This window comes from Phascolarctos cinereus, unplaced genomic scaffold (assembly GCF_003287225.1).
Source record: "Phascolarctos cinereus isolate Bilbo 61053 unplaced genomic scaffold, phaCin_HiC Scaffold_7;HRSCAF=346, whole genome shotgun sequence".
In the NCBI taxonomy this organism is placed as follows: Eukaryota; Metazoa; Chordata; class Mammalia; order Diprotodontia; family Phascolarctidae; genus Phascolarctos; species Phascolarctos cinereus.
In genome coordinates this window covers 57,977,106-57,993,483 of record NW_027556180.1, presented here as the reverse complement: position 1 = coordinate 57,993,483, position 16,378 = coordinate 57,977,106, and the positions used below count along the sequence as shown (strand labels likewise).

Genomic DNA, 16,378 nt, shown 5'->3' with positions numbered 1-16,378 from the left:
TTTCAAGGTGGTAAATGGCTTTATTAAAAAAAGAATAGATCTACAGATCTTAATGATGCTGTTTTATTATAGCCATAACATAGGGAATATCTGTAAGTAATCAGTTTTTATAAGACCTTACACTGTATTCAGACAGAACATTTTTTCCCGCATTTAATATTTTTTTCCAGTTACACGTAAAAACAATTTTAACATTTTTTTTCAAATTTTGAGTTCCAAACTCTCCCTCCCTCCCCTCTCCCCTTCATTGAGAAGGCAAGCAATTTGACATGGGTTATACATGTGTAATCACACAAAATACATTTCCATGTAAGTCATTCTGTGAAAGAAAACAGACACAAAAAAAAAAAGAAAAAGTATCTTTGATTAGCATTCAGGCTCTGCTAGTTCTTTCTCTGGAGATGGGACAACACTTCTCATCATAAATCCTACAGAATTTTCTTGGATCATTGTATTGCTAAGAATAAGTTATTCATAGTACATCATCATACAGTATTGCTGTTACTGTATACAATGTTCTTCTGGTTCCAGGCAGAACATTTTAAAAACTAAAATTCTAGTTTATTTTGTTCAATAAGTATACTGCATTTCTTGTCTTTAAACAATGACCACATAGAGAAACCATTTTTTGAAAGCTTTGAAAATGAAACAAAATATGACTTAAAAATGACATTTACATCAGTTTCATGTGGTTGACTGATATCTGAAGGATTATATTGCCACTTTAAAATGGAAATCTCTTGAGAGAGAGAGACTGTCCTTGCTTCCATGTTATCGCCATGTCTGTCTACTTCTCCGCTTAGAAACTCCACAGAGACCTCCCAACAATCCAATCACTATCTGACTGACACTGAATAAGATCTCAAGAATCCCAACCAAAAGTAAACCAATAAATACTGAAAGGTGAATAATCTTATGCTTGTTTTCTTCAGAGCTAACGGTGTTTGTTTTCTGAGAAATTGTTGTACCATAATTGAGGCCAGAATTGTTGGAGAGATCAGGCACACAGGTACTGTAAAACCACTGCAGTTTGAATGGGTGATTCAATTGATCATGAATGTTACTGAGGAAAGAAAAAAAAAAAGAAATATCAGATAAGTCCAGAAAATAACAATGGATATGAAACATAAGGCAGATTGGACTTTGATGTACTATGTACAGAACCTGATAAATTGTGGGTGATAACTTTGTATTCTTTGGTCACATCTGTATAACCCAAGGTTAGTACAGCTGATTTTGTGCAAAGTTGCATCACTATCCTTTCCCTCTTGAACAGGATTCAAAGACTCATGCCTTTTTCGTTAAAAGCCATTTTAAAATGGGTTTGGTTAAAATGGTTTTCTTTTTAACTTAAACATGGCTACACTCAGAATTGTGACAGATCAGAAGCTTTTAGCCTGAAAACATTACTGTTGTTGTTAGAGGAAGAAGGTCTGTGTTTACTTAAAATCTCCTATTCTGCATTCCTGCAGCTGACTTTCAACCCCAGCAGGCTGCCATACAGCACACTCAGTCTATGAAATAGGGCTTCTTCACCAGTAGTCCACTGATCAGCGATGTATACATGATGATTATTGATAGGTTACCCAGGTGGGACTAGAAGTATGCATTACTGTTGACTCTCATCTATAGACTTAAGATTGTTCAAGAAAAATGTTTGCTTTTATTCAGATATTTCCTTTTATCCACAGTGTAAGTGACCAAAAACTTCTAGTATTGTTAGAGGAGTATCGTTTTATTTTTAATATATGAAAGCAGCAATAATTTTGAAAGAAATTGTATCAACAGTAGCTTGATTACCAGCAAACAGAGAAGTAAATTCTGCCCACCTTCTAAGCTAAGCATATTAGGTAGTAAAATGAAGGCACACCTTGTTTTATTGTGCTTCGCTTTATTGCACTTTACAGATTGAAGGTTTATGGCAGCCCTGTATTTGAGCAAGTCCATTGGCTCCATTTTTCCAACAGCATGTGCTACATTGTGTCTCCATCACATTTTGGTGATCCTTACTGTATTCAGACTTTTTCATTAGTATTATATCTGTTGTGGTGATCTGTGATCAGTGATCTTTGACGTTACTATTGTATTTGTTTTGGGGTGCTGCAGACCAGGCAGTGAACTTAACAAATGTGTGTTTTCTAACAGCTCCACCAACCAGCTCTTCTCCCATCACTCTCCCTTTTCTCAGGCCTCTCTATTCCCTGGGATGCAACAATATTGAAATTAGATTAACTAATAACCCTACAGTGGCTTCTAAGTGTTCGGGTGAAAGAGTCAATACATGTGGGAAAACTTCATTGTTGTCTTATTTTAAGAAACTGCCACAGCCATCCCAACCTTAAGCAACCACTATCCTGATCAGACAGCAGCCATCAACATGAAGGCAAGACCCTCCATCAGCAAAAATATTGCGATTCACTGAAGCCTTAGGTGATGGTAGCATTTTTTAGCAATAAAGGGTTGTTGGGGTTATTTTTTGAATATAGGGTTTTTGAGACATGATACTATTGCATACTTAATAGACTACAGCATAAGGTAAATGTAATTTTTGTGTGCACTGAGAAACCAAAAAGTTGGTGTGACTTGCTTTATTGTAGTATTTGCTTTGTTAAGGTGGTATGGGACCGAACCCACAATATCTCCAAGGTATGCCTACAGATAAAGATCAATATTATTTACTCTTGGTTAACCAGGATTATGCTTGGCTTGCAGGCATGAGCTCATGTGCCAGACTGGAATAAAGATTTGTGCATTTTTGACATCCACAAATATTGTCACAGACGTGATGACCTAGCATAGTGCTTTTTAAACTGTGGATTGCAACCCCATATGGGGTTGCAAAAAATGTGGCCGCAGTAAAAAGGTCCTCAACATGCAATAACCAGAGATTAATTAAAAATCAAATGCATAATGAATTAATCCCACGTGTTTCTGGTGGCACTTGCCGGTGTCGCATTGGGCAACTTCACTGCAGCCTTGGTTCTGAACGCAAAGCATGCTTACTATGCATTGTACGTGACCTCAGGCTACATGACAGCAAGGAACTCTGCCAAAATGCAACAAGAGGTCATCATGGTGGGAAAAGTTTCAAAAATCCCTGGTAGTGGATAGAGAATCAGCCTCAAGGTCAGGAAGCTCTGGGTTCCAGTCCCAAGTCTAATTAATATACTGGCAGTGTGACACTGGGTAAGTCATTTGATTTCGCTATGCTCCAGAAAACTCTTGAGACTTAAGTAATATAGTATTTGCAAATTTGGATTGGTGGAAGAAATTTCCTCTCTGAGAATTCCTTACACCATTGATATCACAGGTCTGCTAAAAAAAGATATGAAGAAATACAGCTGTGGCTGGGAGGAACCACCATGATTCATCATGTCCTTTCAGACATTGCATTCTGAACACATTGATCCCTTTTCCTGTATCAGGTTTGTGTGCCATTTATTACATCAGATCTCTGTCTCTGTGTCAGTACTTTGATCAAGAAAAGCACCACCAGATTTATTGCCACACTATTCTAAATCCATTTTGCTTTAAGATAAGGGAAATTAATGACTACTAATAAAGGAACAGTTAACAAGCGGATTAAATTTTGGCCACTCACCTTAAGTTTTTCATTGAAAATTCACAGTTGACTGTGCTGTTGCCATCATAGTTGCAAATGAGAGGTCCTTCAGAAAGAGCCAGTATAGACACCAAAATACAGTACAGAGCACCAGCAATAGTTACCACACTCAAGAAAGATGACAGAATCATCTGGGGGAAGAGGGGGAGAAAGTCCCACATTTGTAGTTTATTCATCTTAGAAGTTATAGTTTCCGTAGTCTGAAACAATATCTAGGACTTCCACCTGCAAACATCAACAGCTACATCTTGGGAATCGTTGATGAACTTGTTGCAGGCCTGCTAAGGCCTGGTTTAATGACTGCAGGTCTTGAGGTCAGATAGCTTTTTGAAAAAAGCAACCAAGCAACAACCAATGCTCTAAACTTCCTGTGACCCACAGGGCCGTCGCAGACCATACCTCAAGCATCTGCTGCTATGCAAACCTGTGCCAGCCACTAGACAAAGGATGGGTTTTGCTCAGGGCTCGGCTACTGATTGCAGCCATTTTGAATAGTACGCTGGGCAGGTAGGTGGCACAGTGGGTAAGAGCTGGGTAAGAGAGGCGGGAAGACCCGAGTTGAAATGTGTCCTCAGTCATATGCTAGCTGTGCCCCTTGGTAAGTCGGTTAACCCTTCTCATCTCCAGTCTTCTCATTTGTTTAAGTGGAAATAATAGCACCTGCCCCAAAAGGTGGTTGTGAGGATAAAATGAGGGAAGTAGAGATCTTTGCAATCCTTAGGGCTTTATATGAATGCCAGCTAGTGGTATTATCACTGTGTTGTTATTGCTACCCAGTAGCAATCTAGACAATAGATACTAGACTGACACTAGACAAAATAGTGTTCTCACATAGACTACGACTAGTAACTGCCAAAAGAAGACTATCAAAAACCTTATGTTTTGCCATCAGTATGAGTTCTGTGAGTTGTTATATACTTTAAATGGGTTCTTGATGTATATCACTTTTTAATTGTATGCCAATTTATAGAAGCAAAATAAAACTCTGGTGATATTTATCTTGTAAGAAATATATGTTATGTGGGAAAAAATTAAAATTATAAAGCTGAACCCACATGATTTCCAATGGATGTGCCCTTGGGATTGGCTAAATGTATCACATTATATAATATAGGCCCCTCTAACTGCAAAAGGAAAATTGTCCTCCAGAGTTGTGGATGAACAATCGATATTGTGATCAGCCAGGCTGTGCAGGTGGGAACGTACTGCTAATAACTGAATTCAAGCTTTCATTGCCCCTTACCTCTATTGTTGCAATGGTCTCTGCAGTGCCATGATCTTATGCACTGCCCCTGTAACACAACTCGGAAGTCTTACATGACTTTCCATTTCCTATGAAATAGCCTAAACTTCTTAGCCTAATGAATGAATGAAAAAGCCTAAACTTCTTAGCCTAATGAATGAATGAAAAAGCATATATTAAACAAGATGTACACTGCATTGGAGATACAAATGGGAAAACAGGCATTCCCTGCTCTCCAGGAGCTCACGTTCTAATGAGGGAAGTAACACACAAGAAATTTCAGCCAGAAGTCATATGGAAATGACTTTTTGGGTGTAACAGCACAGCGGATGGGAATGCATCTTTAATGTCATTTACACTGGTAAAATCACATCTGTTTTCTGATTTTGAACCATCTGACAGTACTGAGGACTTTGGTGTCAAGAACTTTCTTTTCTGGGTCTCCAGTAGCCGTGAATGCCTGTGTTCAAATACTTCTTGATCTGTTCCCAACCCACTTTTTCAATCTCCCACTACTTTTCTTCTTCTGACTTTTTCCCTGAACATGTACTATACTTTCTTGCCTCACTGCATATTCCTTCCACATGGAATGAATTTAGAAAACTAGGAAAAATGAACAGTATTCCAAAAAGTGATTCCATCATGAGATATTCCTTATCTTTCCACTTTTTCCCAATACTAAGTCCAAGTAGGTTTGCTTATATATAATTTTATAGTGATTTTTCCCCATTTAAAAATTATATTTATACATGTATTTAGGAAAAAGTATCTTGCTAAGGTGCTGATTTTTTTTTAAAATATCAATGTTGGGGCAGCTAGGTGGCGCAGTGGCTAGAGCTCCAGCCTTGGAATCAGAAGGACCTGAGTTCAAATTTGGCCTCAGACACTTGACACTTAACTAGCTGTGTGACCCTGGGCAAGTCACTTAACCCCAATGCCTAACAAAAATTTTTTTTTTAATTTTTTTAAAGGAAAGTTTTGCCCACCAAAGCCTTGCAAAGCACTGTCAAATGGTCGAACATCAGAAATGGATGATTATCCATAGAAATGACATGAAAGATGTATTACCATTGACTTCCACGCTGTACCCTAAGCACCATGGGATCTTTCCATATGACTGGCAGCTGAAAACCTACATGTGTTTGTCTCCCCATTACCCCTTAGAACACGAGCATCTCGAGAGCAGGGACTGTCTTAATTTTCTAATTTTATCCAAAACACAGTGCTTTGTGTGTTGTAAGTGTTAAATCAGTGCTTTTGCATTCATTGGCCTCATGTTTTTAGGGAAGGGCCCTGGAACACATGTATCCAGGCTGTAGTTTATGAGTGCACAGTTGGTGTCTGAGAACAAGACTCCTTAGCCTTTTTGATTGAAACACATGTTTGCTTTAAGACTTCTTGTGGTTGATTTGATTTTAGGTGAACAGCTCATCTAATTTTGGAGGCACTCACCGAATGTGTGGATGTCATTTGGTCTGTTCTTTTTCATTCTTAAGTGGCTTTTTTTTTTCTTTTTGGTGAGGCAATTGGGGTTGGTTAAGTGACTTGCTCAGAGTCACAGCTAGTGAGTGTTATGTGTCTGAGGCCAGATTTGAACTCAGGTCCTCCTGACTCCAGGGCCAGTGCTCTATCCACTGCGCAACCTAGCTGCCCCTAAAATGGACTATCCTCAGCCCTCAGGTTGTTTCCACCAAGTTAAAAAAGTGTTAAATGTTTAATAGCCTTGGCTCAATAGTCAGGATTATATAAAGTGACTATGTAGACCGGGCAGCTAAGTAGCTTAGTGGATAGAGTGTAGGGCCTGGAGTCAAGAATACTCATCTTCATGAATTCAAATGGCCTCAGACACTTACTAGCCGTGTGACCCTGCACAAGACACTTCACCCTCTTTGCCTCAGTTTCTTCATCTGTAAAATGAGCTGGAGAAGGAAATGGCAAAACCATTCCAGTAGTTCTGCCAAGAAAACCTCAAATAGGGTCGTAATGAGCTGGACGTGACTGAAACAACTGAACATATGCAGACAAATCACTTTCTGCATTCTAATTTTATAAGCAAAAGCTATGAATTATAATAAGTAAAATATGAAATAACCAGACCAAACTTCTTAAAAAAATTCTCACTGATTAAAATATAATTCCATCTATTTAAGTTAATTATCACGTAGTTAAAGCCTCAGCCCCGATCAGCCAGGGATATTTACATTCAGACGCCATGCTATGTCTCCCATCCTCCTCCTTGGGGAGGAATGTTTAGTTGTTCTCACTGGGGTTTACCTTGTAAGGAGGCCCTTAGATCTCTGATCTTAACTAGATCAAAGAGAGTCAGTAATACAATTCAAGTTACTCTGTTTATTGTTCTGACTTTATGTGAACTGACAGTTTTTCCCCACATCTGTAGTTTGACTTTCATTATTCTTTGCCCTTTTTTGACTGTCCTTTGTATCTGGCAGGGGGATACAGAATTTTTAAACTGACATCTTTCATAGAACCCAACATGTATACTTTAATATACATCTCAAAACATGAATGCAAAACTTAAGAAATTGCAATAAAATCAAATGAAAAATGGCCTTACCTAAATGACTCACACACTCAAACATGTTAAACCACCTTTAATTTTGAAACTTTAGGATTAGCGAAACTAAATCCTGAGGAACATCTAAATGTTTATGAGGAAGGGGAAAAAACTTCTTTAAAAAATCATAGTAGGGGGAAGCTAGGTGGTGCAGTGGGTAGGGCACTGGCCCTGGAGTCATCCGACCTCAGACATATAACACTCTCACTGGCTGTGTGACCCTGGGCAAGTCACTTAACCCCAATTGCCTCACCCCCCCAAAAAAAATCATAGTATATTTTCATTTATGAAGCTCTAGCAATAACTATTGGAATCACTTCTGTTCCCTTATACTTACTCCTAATCTGTTGTTGCAGCACGCCCTTTTTCTTGCAGCCAGGGAATTACAGTTGCTGGAATGGCCTGGAAATTACATCAACAGGAAACATGAGTGTTATTATTTCTCAGCAAGTGAACAGTAATGACCTTGACTTTTTTTTTTTAAATCATGAGTTGTGGGGAAATCAGGACTCAAAATGAGAAGGAAGTGTCGGCCATTTCCTTAAACTTTTGAACCCAGTTATGTCTTTCTGGTCACTAGATGGCCTATGAATTATACAAATAGCTTACATATACATAGAATGTTAACGTTATTTCTGATAATTTTTAAATGCCCAATTCTTTTCTCTCCCTCTTGCCCATCCTTGACCCATTGAAACAGTAAGCAATATATGATATCAATAAAATTGAGTTTTATTTGCTAGTCTGCTCATTAGCATAAGTAAGACAACTTGGAAGAAATGTAATCAAGAAATAGGAACATAAGAACATAGGAATATTTGAAACTTACCATCATAACTGACTTCCTAAGTGACTTTTGGAAAGGTATTCATCTCTCACACATTCCCATTTATAAAACAGAGACAATACCAATTTCAGATTACAGGGTAAGATGATGTCATTAGCATGTGAATGCTAGCAAGGTAGCTATAATATTTGAATAGTTCAGAACCATAAACTTAGAGTGTGAAGGAACTTAAAAGTCATCTGGAAAACACTCATTTTACAAATAATGAAAGGTATGCTCCGAAATGTTAATGATCTGCCCAAGGTTATACGTATAAGAGCAGAGCCTAGGTTTGAATCTAGTTTAAAATCCTGTGTTCTTTCACCTGTTTCATCCTTCACTGCGGAGGCAACCACAAAACTGACATGCTTATTTGGTAGCTTATGTTCTTTTCATTTAAAACCTAGACAGTTTTGTAGAAAATACATCAGAAAACCAATATCAGTCACTTATTCATATGTAAGTACATATACATTTTCTTTTTAGTTTAGAAATCTCATGAAATTATATAGAAATATGAAACACCATTTTCAATCATTTGTGATATAGAAGGATAATTAAAAGTTATCTATAACTGACACGATTATTAGTCTTAAATAGCAAACAGTCCGAAATTTGATGCAATCCCAACCAGGTCCACCACTGCATATTGTCCACTTTGGTCTAATTGCAAAAAGATTCCATTGTCAGGGATTACAAAGGCAGAATGTAGCTTTCCAACATTAAAAATGTTCCTCTTTCATGATGAGATTGGATGATGCAATGGAACAGATGCAGCTCCTCTCTGCTTTCAGATATACAATTAGCCTTTGAAAGTTCTTTTGGAATTTGTTATTTTGGCAAGAATTCTTTCCCACTTAAAATTCATCGTCCTTCCCAAAGAATGAACTAGGAAACATATATGAGAAGAAGAGGACATAAATTATTGAATTTTTATTCCTTGGCAACAGGTTTCCATGGGCTTCAGGTGTCCTAAATTTGAGGTTAGTAAGGATTGTGGATTTGTGATGTGGATTGTGGTTAGAAGTTAAATCAGAATTTCTCTTGTTCCAAGGAGAGAAAAAATGGAAAGTGTGAAGAGTGATGAGTGAAATGAAGAACCATCATGGAGAAGAGTGGCAATGTCTGGAAAAATGCATTAGATTGTGAAGGGTCTTTAAATGCTAGGCTAAGTAGTTTATATTTTATCCCTTTGGCAATGGGAAACAAGGAGAGTGATATGGTCAAACATATGCATTAGGGAAATTATTTTAATATTGGTGCTGGCTTTGAACCTGAAACGTGAACAGAAATCTAATTCCATTCCTTCCCTGAGTCCTTTCTGAGAAAACCAAAGTTATAACCACAATGATTTAGCCACACCAAATGAGAGAAAAGGTAACGTCTTGTCCATGGGTGAAGAGCTTGCATCCTCAAGGCTACATGTGGTCTTCTAGTTCCTTGGCTGCAGTCTTTTGACTGACTCCCAACTTTACAGAATAAATCTTTTTTATTAAGGGGATTTGTTCTGTGAAGTTTGGATTCAGTCAAAGGGCTGCACTTGAGGACCTAGAAGGCCACATGTGGCCTGGAGGTTGCCCGTTCCCCAACCCTGGACTCAGTAACCATTTCAGAATTCCTTACCATTTCATCTACTCCAGTCCAAGGATAAACAACATTCTCATAGTTACTCTTTACAATGATGTCCAGAAGGAGAATTTTGTGGACTTTGGAAAAGTGTATACTGTAAAGGTACAAGTAAATTGAATGTGCAATTCAAGGACATATAGGTGTTTGGTTAATATGATTTAAGTTATAAAAGTACTTTGGAGAAATAACAGATAAGTAAGGATTAAGTAAGTTGACACTTGAAATTGTATTTGGTTAAGTCTAGATGCAATTAAGTACAATATCTGCCAATAATTTTCTAGGATTGGCCAGCATTGACAGATACCTTATCAGTACCTGAGACTTCAAAATCAAAGGTCTCAAACTACTTCCTTGATCTCAAAGGCACCACCATAAAACATCCATCTTATTTATTCCTACCCTGTACTATTTCATATTACGTTCTCACCCATCCTAAACTCCTTCCCTGTTCTTCCTTGTTACCATTTTTAATCCATCAATGGAAAATAGCAAATGGACTAGTGGCGATCACAATCCCCATCTCCTTGTATCTCAAGTCAACTAATATTTGGGTTTTGCTTGTTTGACGTGGTCCAGCAGCATTTGGCTTTGTCTAGAATACTCGCTGGAGTTTTTGAATACCTAAAACAGCACTCTGCAGAGAAGCTAAATATATCATGTGAATATAGCCACAGACTTAGTTTTCATTTGTTCCCTTGAACCATGGCAAAAGAGTAACCTTTCTATATCCCTTCCCTCCCCTCCTTCCCCACCTTCCCCATACTCTGCCCTGGAGTGACATCGACCTCCTTGCTGTTAAAAGACTGGCACCCAGGCTCGGAACACTCTCCCTCCTCATCTCTTCCTCCTGACTTCTTTCAAGTCCCCGCTAAAATTCCTCTTCTATAGGAAGCCTTTCCTGACCCTCTTTAATTCTAGTGCTTTCCCTTTGTTGATTGTCTCCCAATTGCCCTGAATATAGCTTATTTGTACATAGTTGTGTGCTGTATTCCCCAAGTCTCCCCCAAGACTGTGAGCCTCTTGAGAGCAGGAACTGTCTTTTACTTTTATTTGAATTTTCCCCTTTTGAGTCCCTTTGTATGTACCTGACGCATAGTAGGCACTTTAAAAATTTTTATTAACTGCTTACCCCCTTCATGCCTAAATTCCATTATTTAGGTGCAGACTTTATATCTCACTTAACACTTTGGCATCTCTCTAATGCGCTTAATGTTTTTTGGTGTTCTGATTATCTAAATGTGTGTTATATATCTCTAACAAATTCTGAGTCCCATAAAAAGCAAGTCTAGGGCCCTTTTCTACATTGCACCTATGGCCTGGTCCCCAACATAGTGCTTTACATTCAGTCAGCAATTCATAAATGTTTGGTGAGTTGAGCTAAATCGATTTGAACAAAATTAAACACTGAACTTCCCAAGCTTTCCCTGACTAACCTCTCCCAATTTTGATCATCCTCTTACTCCAAGTCCCTCCCTCCACCTGTATTTAAGAATGTAGTATATATGATGACAATGTGTTTGCATGCTGCTTTGTATTGTAATACCTCATACATCCAGCTCATCTCTTGACTCTTTAGAATAGCTGTAGTGTCTAAATCACAGGATTGGAGTGAGGATCAGTTGCAATAAGGAATCTAAAATCTTGCTTAACCTTAAAGCTATGCAAATGTCAGCTATCAGCCAAGATCCCAGAAGTCATTAAAAAAAAAAAAGACTCCAAAGAGGCAAACTAGAGGTCACAATCCATAGACTCAAAAGATCAGAGGTTTTACCCACAGGGCACAGCTTCCACCTCTGCCCAAACAAACAAATAAATCCTTGAAAGGATATCTCTGAGAGCAAAACATTATCTTCCTTGGTTAAAGCCCTTTCAGGAAACCACCATAAAATGCCTTGTCTCTTTGCTCCTCTTTGAGAGGGCTATAGAGATCTGCCATTTTGAATATTAATTAAAGCAAGATCATTTTGCCTGTGGAATGCTATCTAAAAGATGCTAGACACAATATCAAATTTAATACTTTCTCCTCCCTGAGAGTTTATTATTTAAATGTGATGGGGAAATGGTTTCGGGTTACAGTACAATAATTCAAGGATTCCTTTAGAAAATGTCAGTGGATTTAAAAAGATACAATAACAATATGTCTTCCCAAGGGCAAAGTCATTTAAGCAAAATAGCCATAGATTTCGAGCTGGAAAGGACCTTGGAGGCTACCTAGTCCAATCCTCTCATTTTACAGATGGAGAAATTGAGGCATGGAGAAGTGGAAGTGACTTGACCATGGTTATACAACTCCCCCATACTCACAAAGCAATGCTGGGATTTGAATCTGGAACCTCTTATTCTAAATCCAGTATAGATCTTTTTTTTAATCTTTGATTCTGAATGTTTAATAATTTTTTTCTTGTACAAAGCAGATTTAAAAAGTGATAGCTCTACTGCTATTAATCCTGTAGTCATTTGGCCTCAGACTATTAACCCAATTGTTGTGCCATCCAGCCCAGTCCAGCAAGCATTTATTAAGTGGTTGCTGTATGGAAGGAGCTAGGGATAGAAAGTCAAAACAAAGAACAGCCTTTGCCCTCAAGGATCCCCTACTGACAGGATAGAAGGTGTGAACTAATCCTTCAAGAAGGTAGAGAGTGCTAAAACTAGGAGACCTGGAAAGACTTTGCGTAGGAGGTAGCATTGCAGTTGAGCCTCCAAGGAAGGTAAGAGATAAAGGAGAAGGAGGGAATTCATCCCAGACCTTACCAACAGCCACTGTACAAGCTCCATCTCCCCCTTTGATATTGAGTTTGGGGCTCAGCAAGGCAGTTTAGCAAAAGCAGAGTATGTGATGAGAAGTAATATGAAATAAGCCTGATCGGGTAGATTGGCGCCAGACTGTAAAAGGCTGTAAATGCCTAGGAAAGGGGTTTATATTTTATCCAAGGAGTAATATAGAACCACTGAAACTTCTTCAACAAAGGAATGGCAAAGGTCAGACTAGAAGAAAATCATTTTGGAACTTGTGTGAAACACAGTTTTAATAAATAAAAGTATGTATAGAATGATTTTACATATATATGTATGTACATTTTTGTGTCTAAAGGTAGCCATCTCTAGGGTGGGGGTAGAGTGGGGAGAGGGAAAAATTTCCATGATAATTTTATTATATATTTAAAAGGAATAGCAAGTTGTACATAATAGATTTGCAGTTTCATGTGCAATCATCTTTTTTTTTATTATTAGACTATGTTATGGAAATGCTTGTTTCAGTCCATAAATTAAAAAATAAATAAATAAATTTTGAAAGACAGTTTGAAGCAGGAAGGGGATTGGAAATTAGCATTTCAGTTGTGAGAGTGAGTGCAGGATACCGTATGGAGTTTTAATTTTAAAAAGAAGGCATTTATTTGACATATACATGATGTGCCCTTAAAAAACAGGGAAGTTTTGAGAAGAGATGGGTTGGGGGGGAGATAATTAGTTGGTGACTGGATGACCACTTGTTGTTATGTTATCATATCAATATATGATATGATATATATCAACATAAGCCTATGTTGTCATAGGCTTACAATATGTTATAAGTAGAGTTCTGTACGGTTATGGACCAGACTGCTGTCAAGGTCCCTTCTAACTAAAAATTCTGTAATTCTGAGTTCTGCTTTTGATATGTTGAGCTTGAGATTCTAATGGGATATTCATTTGCAGATGTCCAACAGGCAGGTGGTGATGTAGGACTAGAGTTCATGAGGCAGACATGTTGAAGTAGAAGTCTACATGAAAATGATGATGAAGCCAGTGGTCATCAGTGGAATCCCAGGGTATATTGACCTCCCAGCACTCTCAGCCAATCGGAGGGCTGGAGGATGAAGCAATAAGCTCCTCCCAAAGCCTTCCTTTAAGAGGGATCATCTTATCAGCTGAACATCTCATTTTCTGTCAGCTGCTCTGATTGGTTGACACGATGGAAACATCATCTCCTCCCCTTCCGCCTCATCTCCCCCTTCCCCACACAGCATACTCTCTGGCATCCTCCCCTGGCCCCTTTCAGCTTCTTCTTTGTATTGTCTTCCCCCATTAGACTGCAAACTCCTGGAGGGTAGAGGTTTTCTCCTTATTTTCATCTTCTGTGCTTAGCATTGTGCTAGAGGTGTAGTACACACTTAATAAATGTTTGTTGATTATTGAGGCGGGAAAGAAGAGAGAGCCCAAGACAGAGCATTGGGGAACACCCACAAGCATGGGGAAGGATGCAGATGATCCAGCAAAGGAGACTGAGAAGTAGCTACCTGGCAGGTAAGAAGAGGACCAGTTATAAAAAACCCTGGAAAGACAAAATCTAAAAGGGAGGGGATGGAAAATGGTGTCAGATGCCGAATTCAGGGAGGTCAAGAAGAATGGAGATCAGAGAAGGTGTGGTACCGTGGACAGATGATGGATCCAGCTTTGCTATTTACTACCTTTGTGCTATTGGACAAGTCATTTTGCTTTTCTGGGCCTCAGTCTCCCCATCAGTAAAATAGGTTGGACTTGTTCAGTCATTTTCAGTTGTATCCGATTCTTTGGGACCCTATTTGAGGTTTTTTTGGCAAAGATACTGGAGTAGTTTGCCATTCCCTTTTCCAGCTCATTTTATAGATGAGGGAACTAAGGCAAGCAGGGTTCAGTGATTTGGCCAGCTAGTAAGTGATTTGAACTCGGGAACATGAGTTTCCCTGACTCCTAGGCCCAGCACTCTATGTACTACAGCACCACCTAGCTGCCCCTTAGAGGACTTTTTAATGTTCCTTGTAGTTTTAAACCTATATGATTCCATGACTAAGAGAAGGCCATTGGGTTTAGCAACTAAGAGATCAATAATAACTATGGAGAGAGTGATTCCAGTCAAATGGTGGTCAGAAGCCAGTTTACAAGAGGTTAAGAAGTGAATAGAGGAAAAAAGTGGAGGGAGGAAATGGGGGGTTTTTCCTCCTAGAAGTTTGGCTATGTAAGGGAAGAAAGATATAGAATAATAGCTTGGGGTATATTGCAGGGTCAAGTGAAGGGTTTTTGTTTGTTTTTTAAAGGATGAGACTGAATGATTTCAGGAAGTGTGGAATGCGCTGCTTGAGAGGGTGTATGACTTTGCAGCTTTCTGAAATTTGTCTGGTTCTGCCTATTCAATACTTTGGTATATTGAGGCATTTTTAATTAGGTAATTTTAGAACATAAACATGCAATTTCCATACAATCCACTCAATTTTTAACCTTACAAGCAGCCTTTCATAACTTCTAAACTTCTTCGGGCTGCAGACAGGTTAAACTAGAGACAGGCTGACATGGCTGATTGCCCCGGGTCATGGTACAAATTTCACATGCAGCCCAAAATCCTTTGGCCATATGTTGTCCAGCACTGTCTCAGAGGTAACAGTTTCTTAAGCAAGGCTTATTGTTTTGCAAAACTTCAAACAATGCTGAGAGACAGATTATTCATCAAAACCCCCAAACCCCAATCTTCACTGATCTTTCTGAAAAAAAAAAGCCTCTATAGAAACACTTGGGTTTACACAAGTTTTAACAGAGAAGATACTTTATGGTATTCGGAGAATACCCCTTGACAGAGATTAGAATTTGGAACTAGGGAAAGATGAGGCTTGTAAAATATTAACTTTAAAATCGAAGGGGAAATGTAGCCTATATTGGTAATTATTCTAAAAGAACCACAATATTGTAAATACTTCTCATGCTGACTATTTTAAAATGATTGTCTTAAAACAATTTATTATTTTGATAACTGATTCTGAACTATTTCTATTAGTTAAAAATTTGTTAAACATAATTTAAATTCACTTGTGAATTAAAATTCACTTATGTAAAGTTAACCATTATTTTTACATGTACTTTTATGAAGAGAAAAATCTCAAGATAACTTTTAATACAAGAGATTGTGGGAAATGTCAACATATATTTCTATTGATTTCCCGTTTGGAAGCTGAGCTAAGGTCAAAGATAAATACATGACTAACTTTAGTAGGTAATTGTGGCTTCCAAAAGTACATAGGGTCATGTCTGTTAATGATTTCAGTGTTAAATAAAACTATAAGCCAATGTATTACATAAAATGTAACTACATAATGTACTATGTAAATGTATTCATTTCTAGGAATAACTTTATAACCCAGAAAATTATCTGATTTTTCTGAATTACTCATCTATATCCTGAAATAATGTGAACGGTTCTATATAAGAACTATGATACATTTGTTAAGGATAAGCACTCATTACTTCTAATGTGTTAGTTTTCTAGGTCAAGCAGTATTTGATGAGTGAGGACCTACTATGTGCCCAGCACTGTGGGTGGTATAGAAGAGGTATATGAAATAGTCGGAGGAGCTGAAAAAGCTTACAGTCTTGCTGGGGAGGCAAGTTATACACATGTAAAATACATTGCATAATTAGATTCTGTGCGCAGCTAGGTGGTGCCATAGTACACAGAGCACTGAGTTCAAATACGAC

General features: G+C 38.1%; 1 protein-coding gene across 1 annotated transcript in view; it reads right to left on the bottom strand.

Annotated features, from left to right (window-relative positions):
* Positions 1–16,378, bottom strand: part of TM4SF20 (transmembrane 4 L six family member 20) — a 26,216-nt gene continuing 9,838 nt past the window's right edge. The window contains 4 exon segments of the mRNA XM_020970957.2: positions 1–1,063; positions 3,602–3,753; positions 7,778–7,824; positions 7,827–7,842. Coding sequence (XP_020826616.1) covers positions 772–1,063; positions 3,602–3,753; positions 7,778–7,824; positions 7,827–7,842 — 507 coding nt within the window. The 3' untranslated portion in view covers positions 1–771.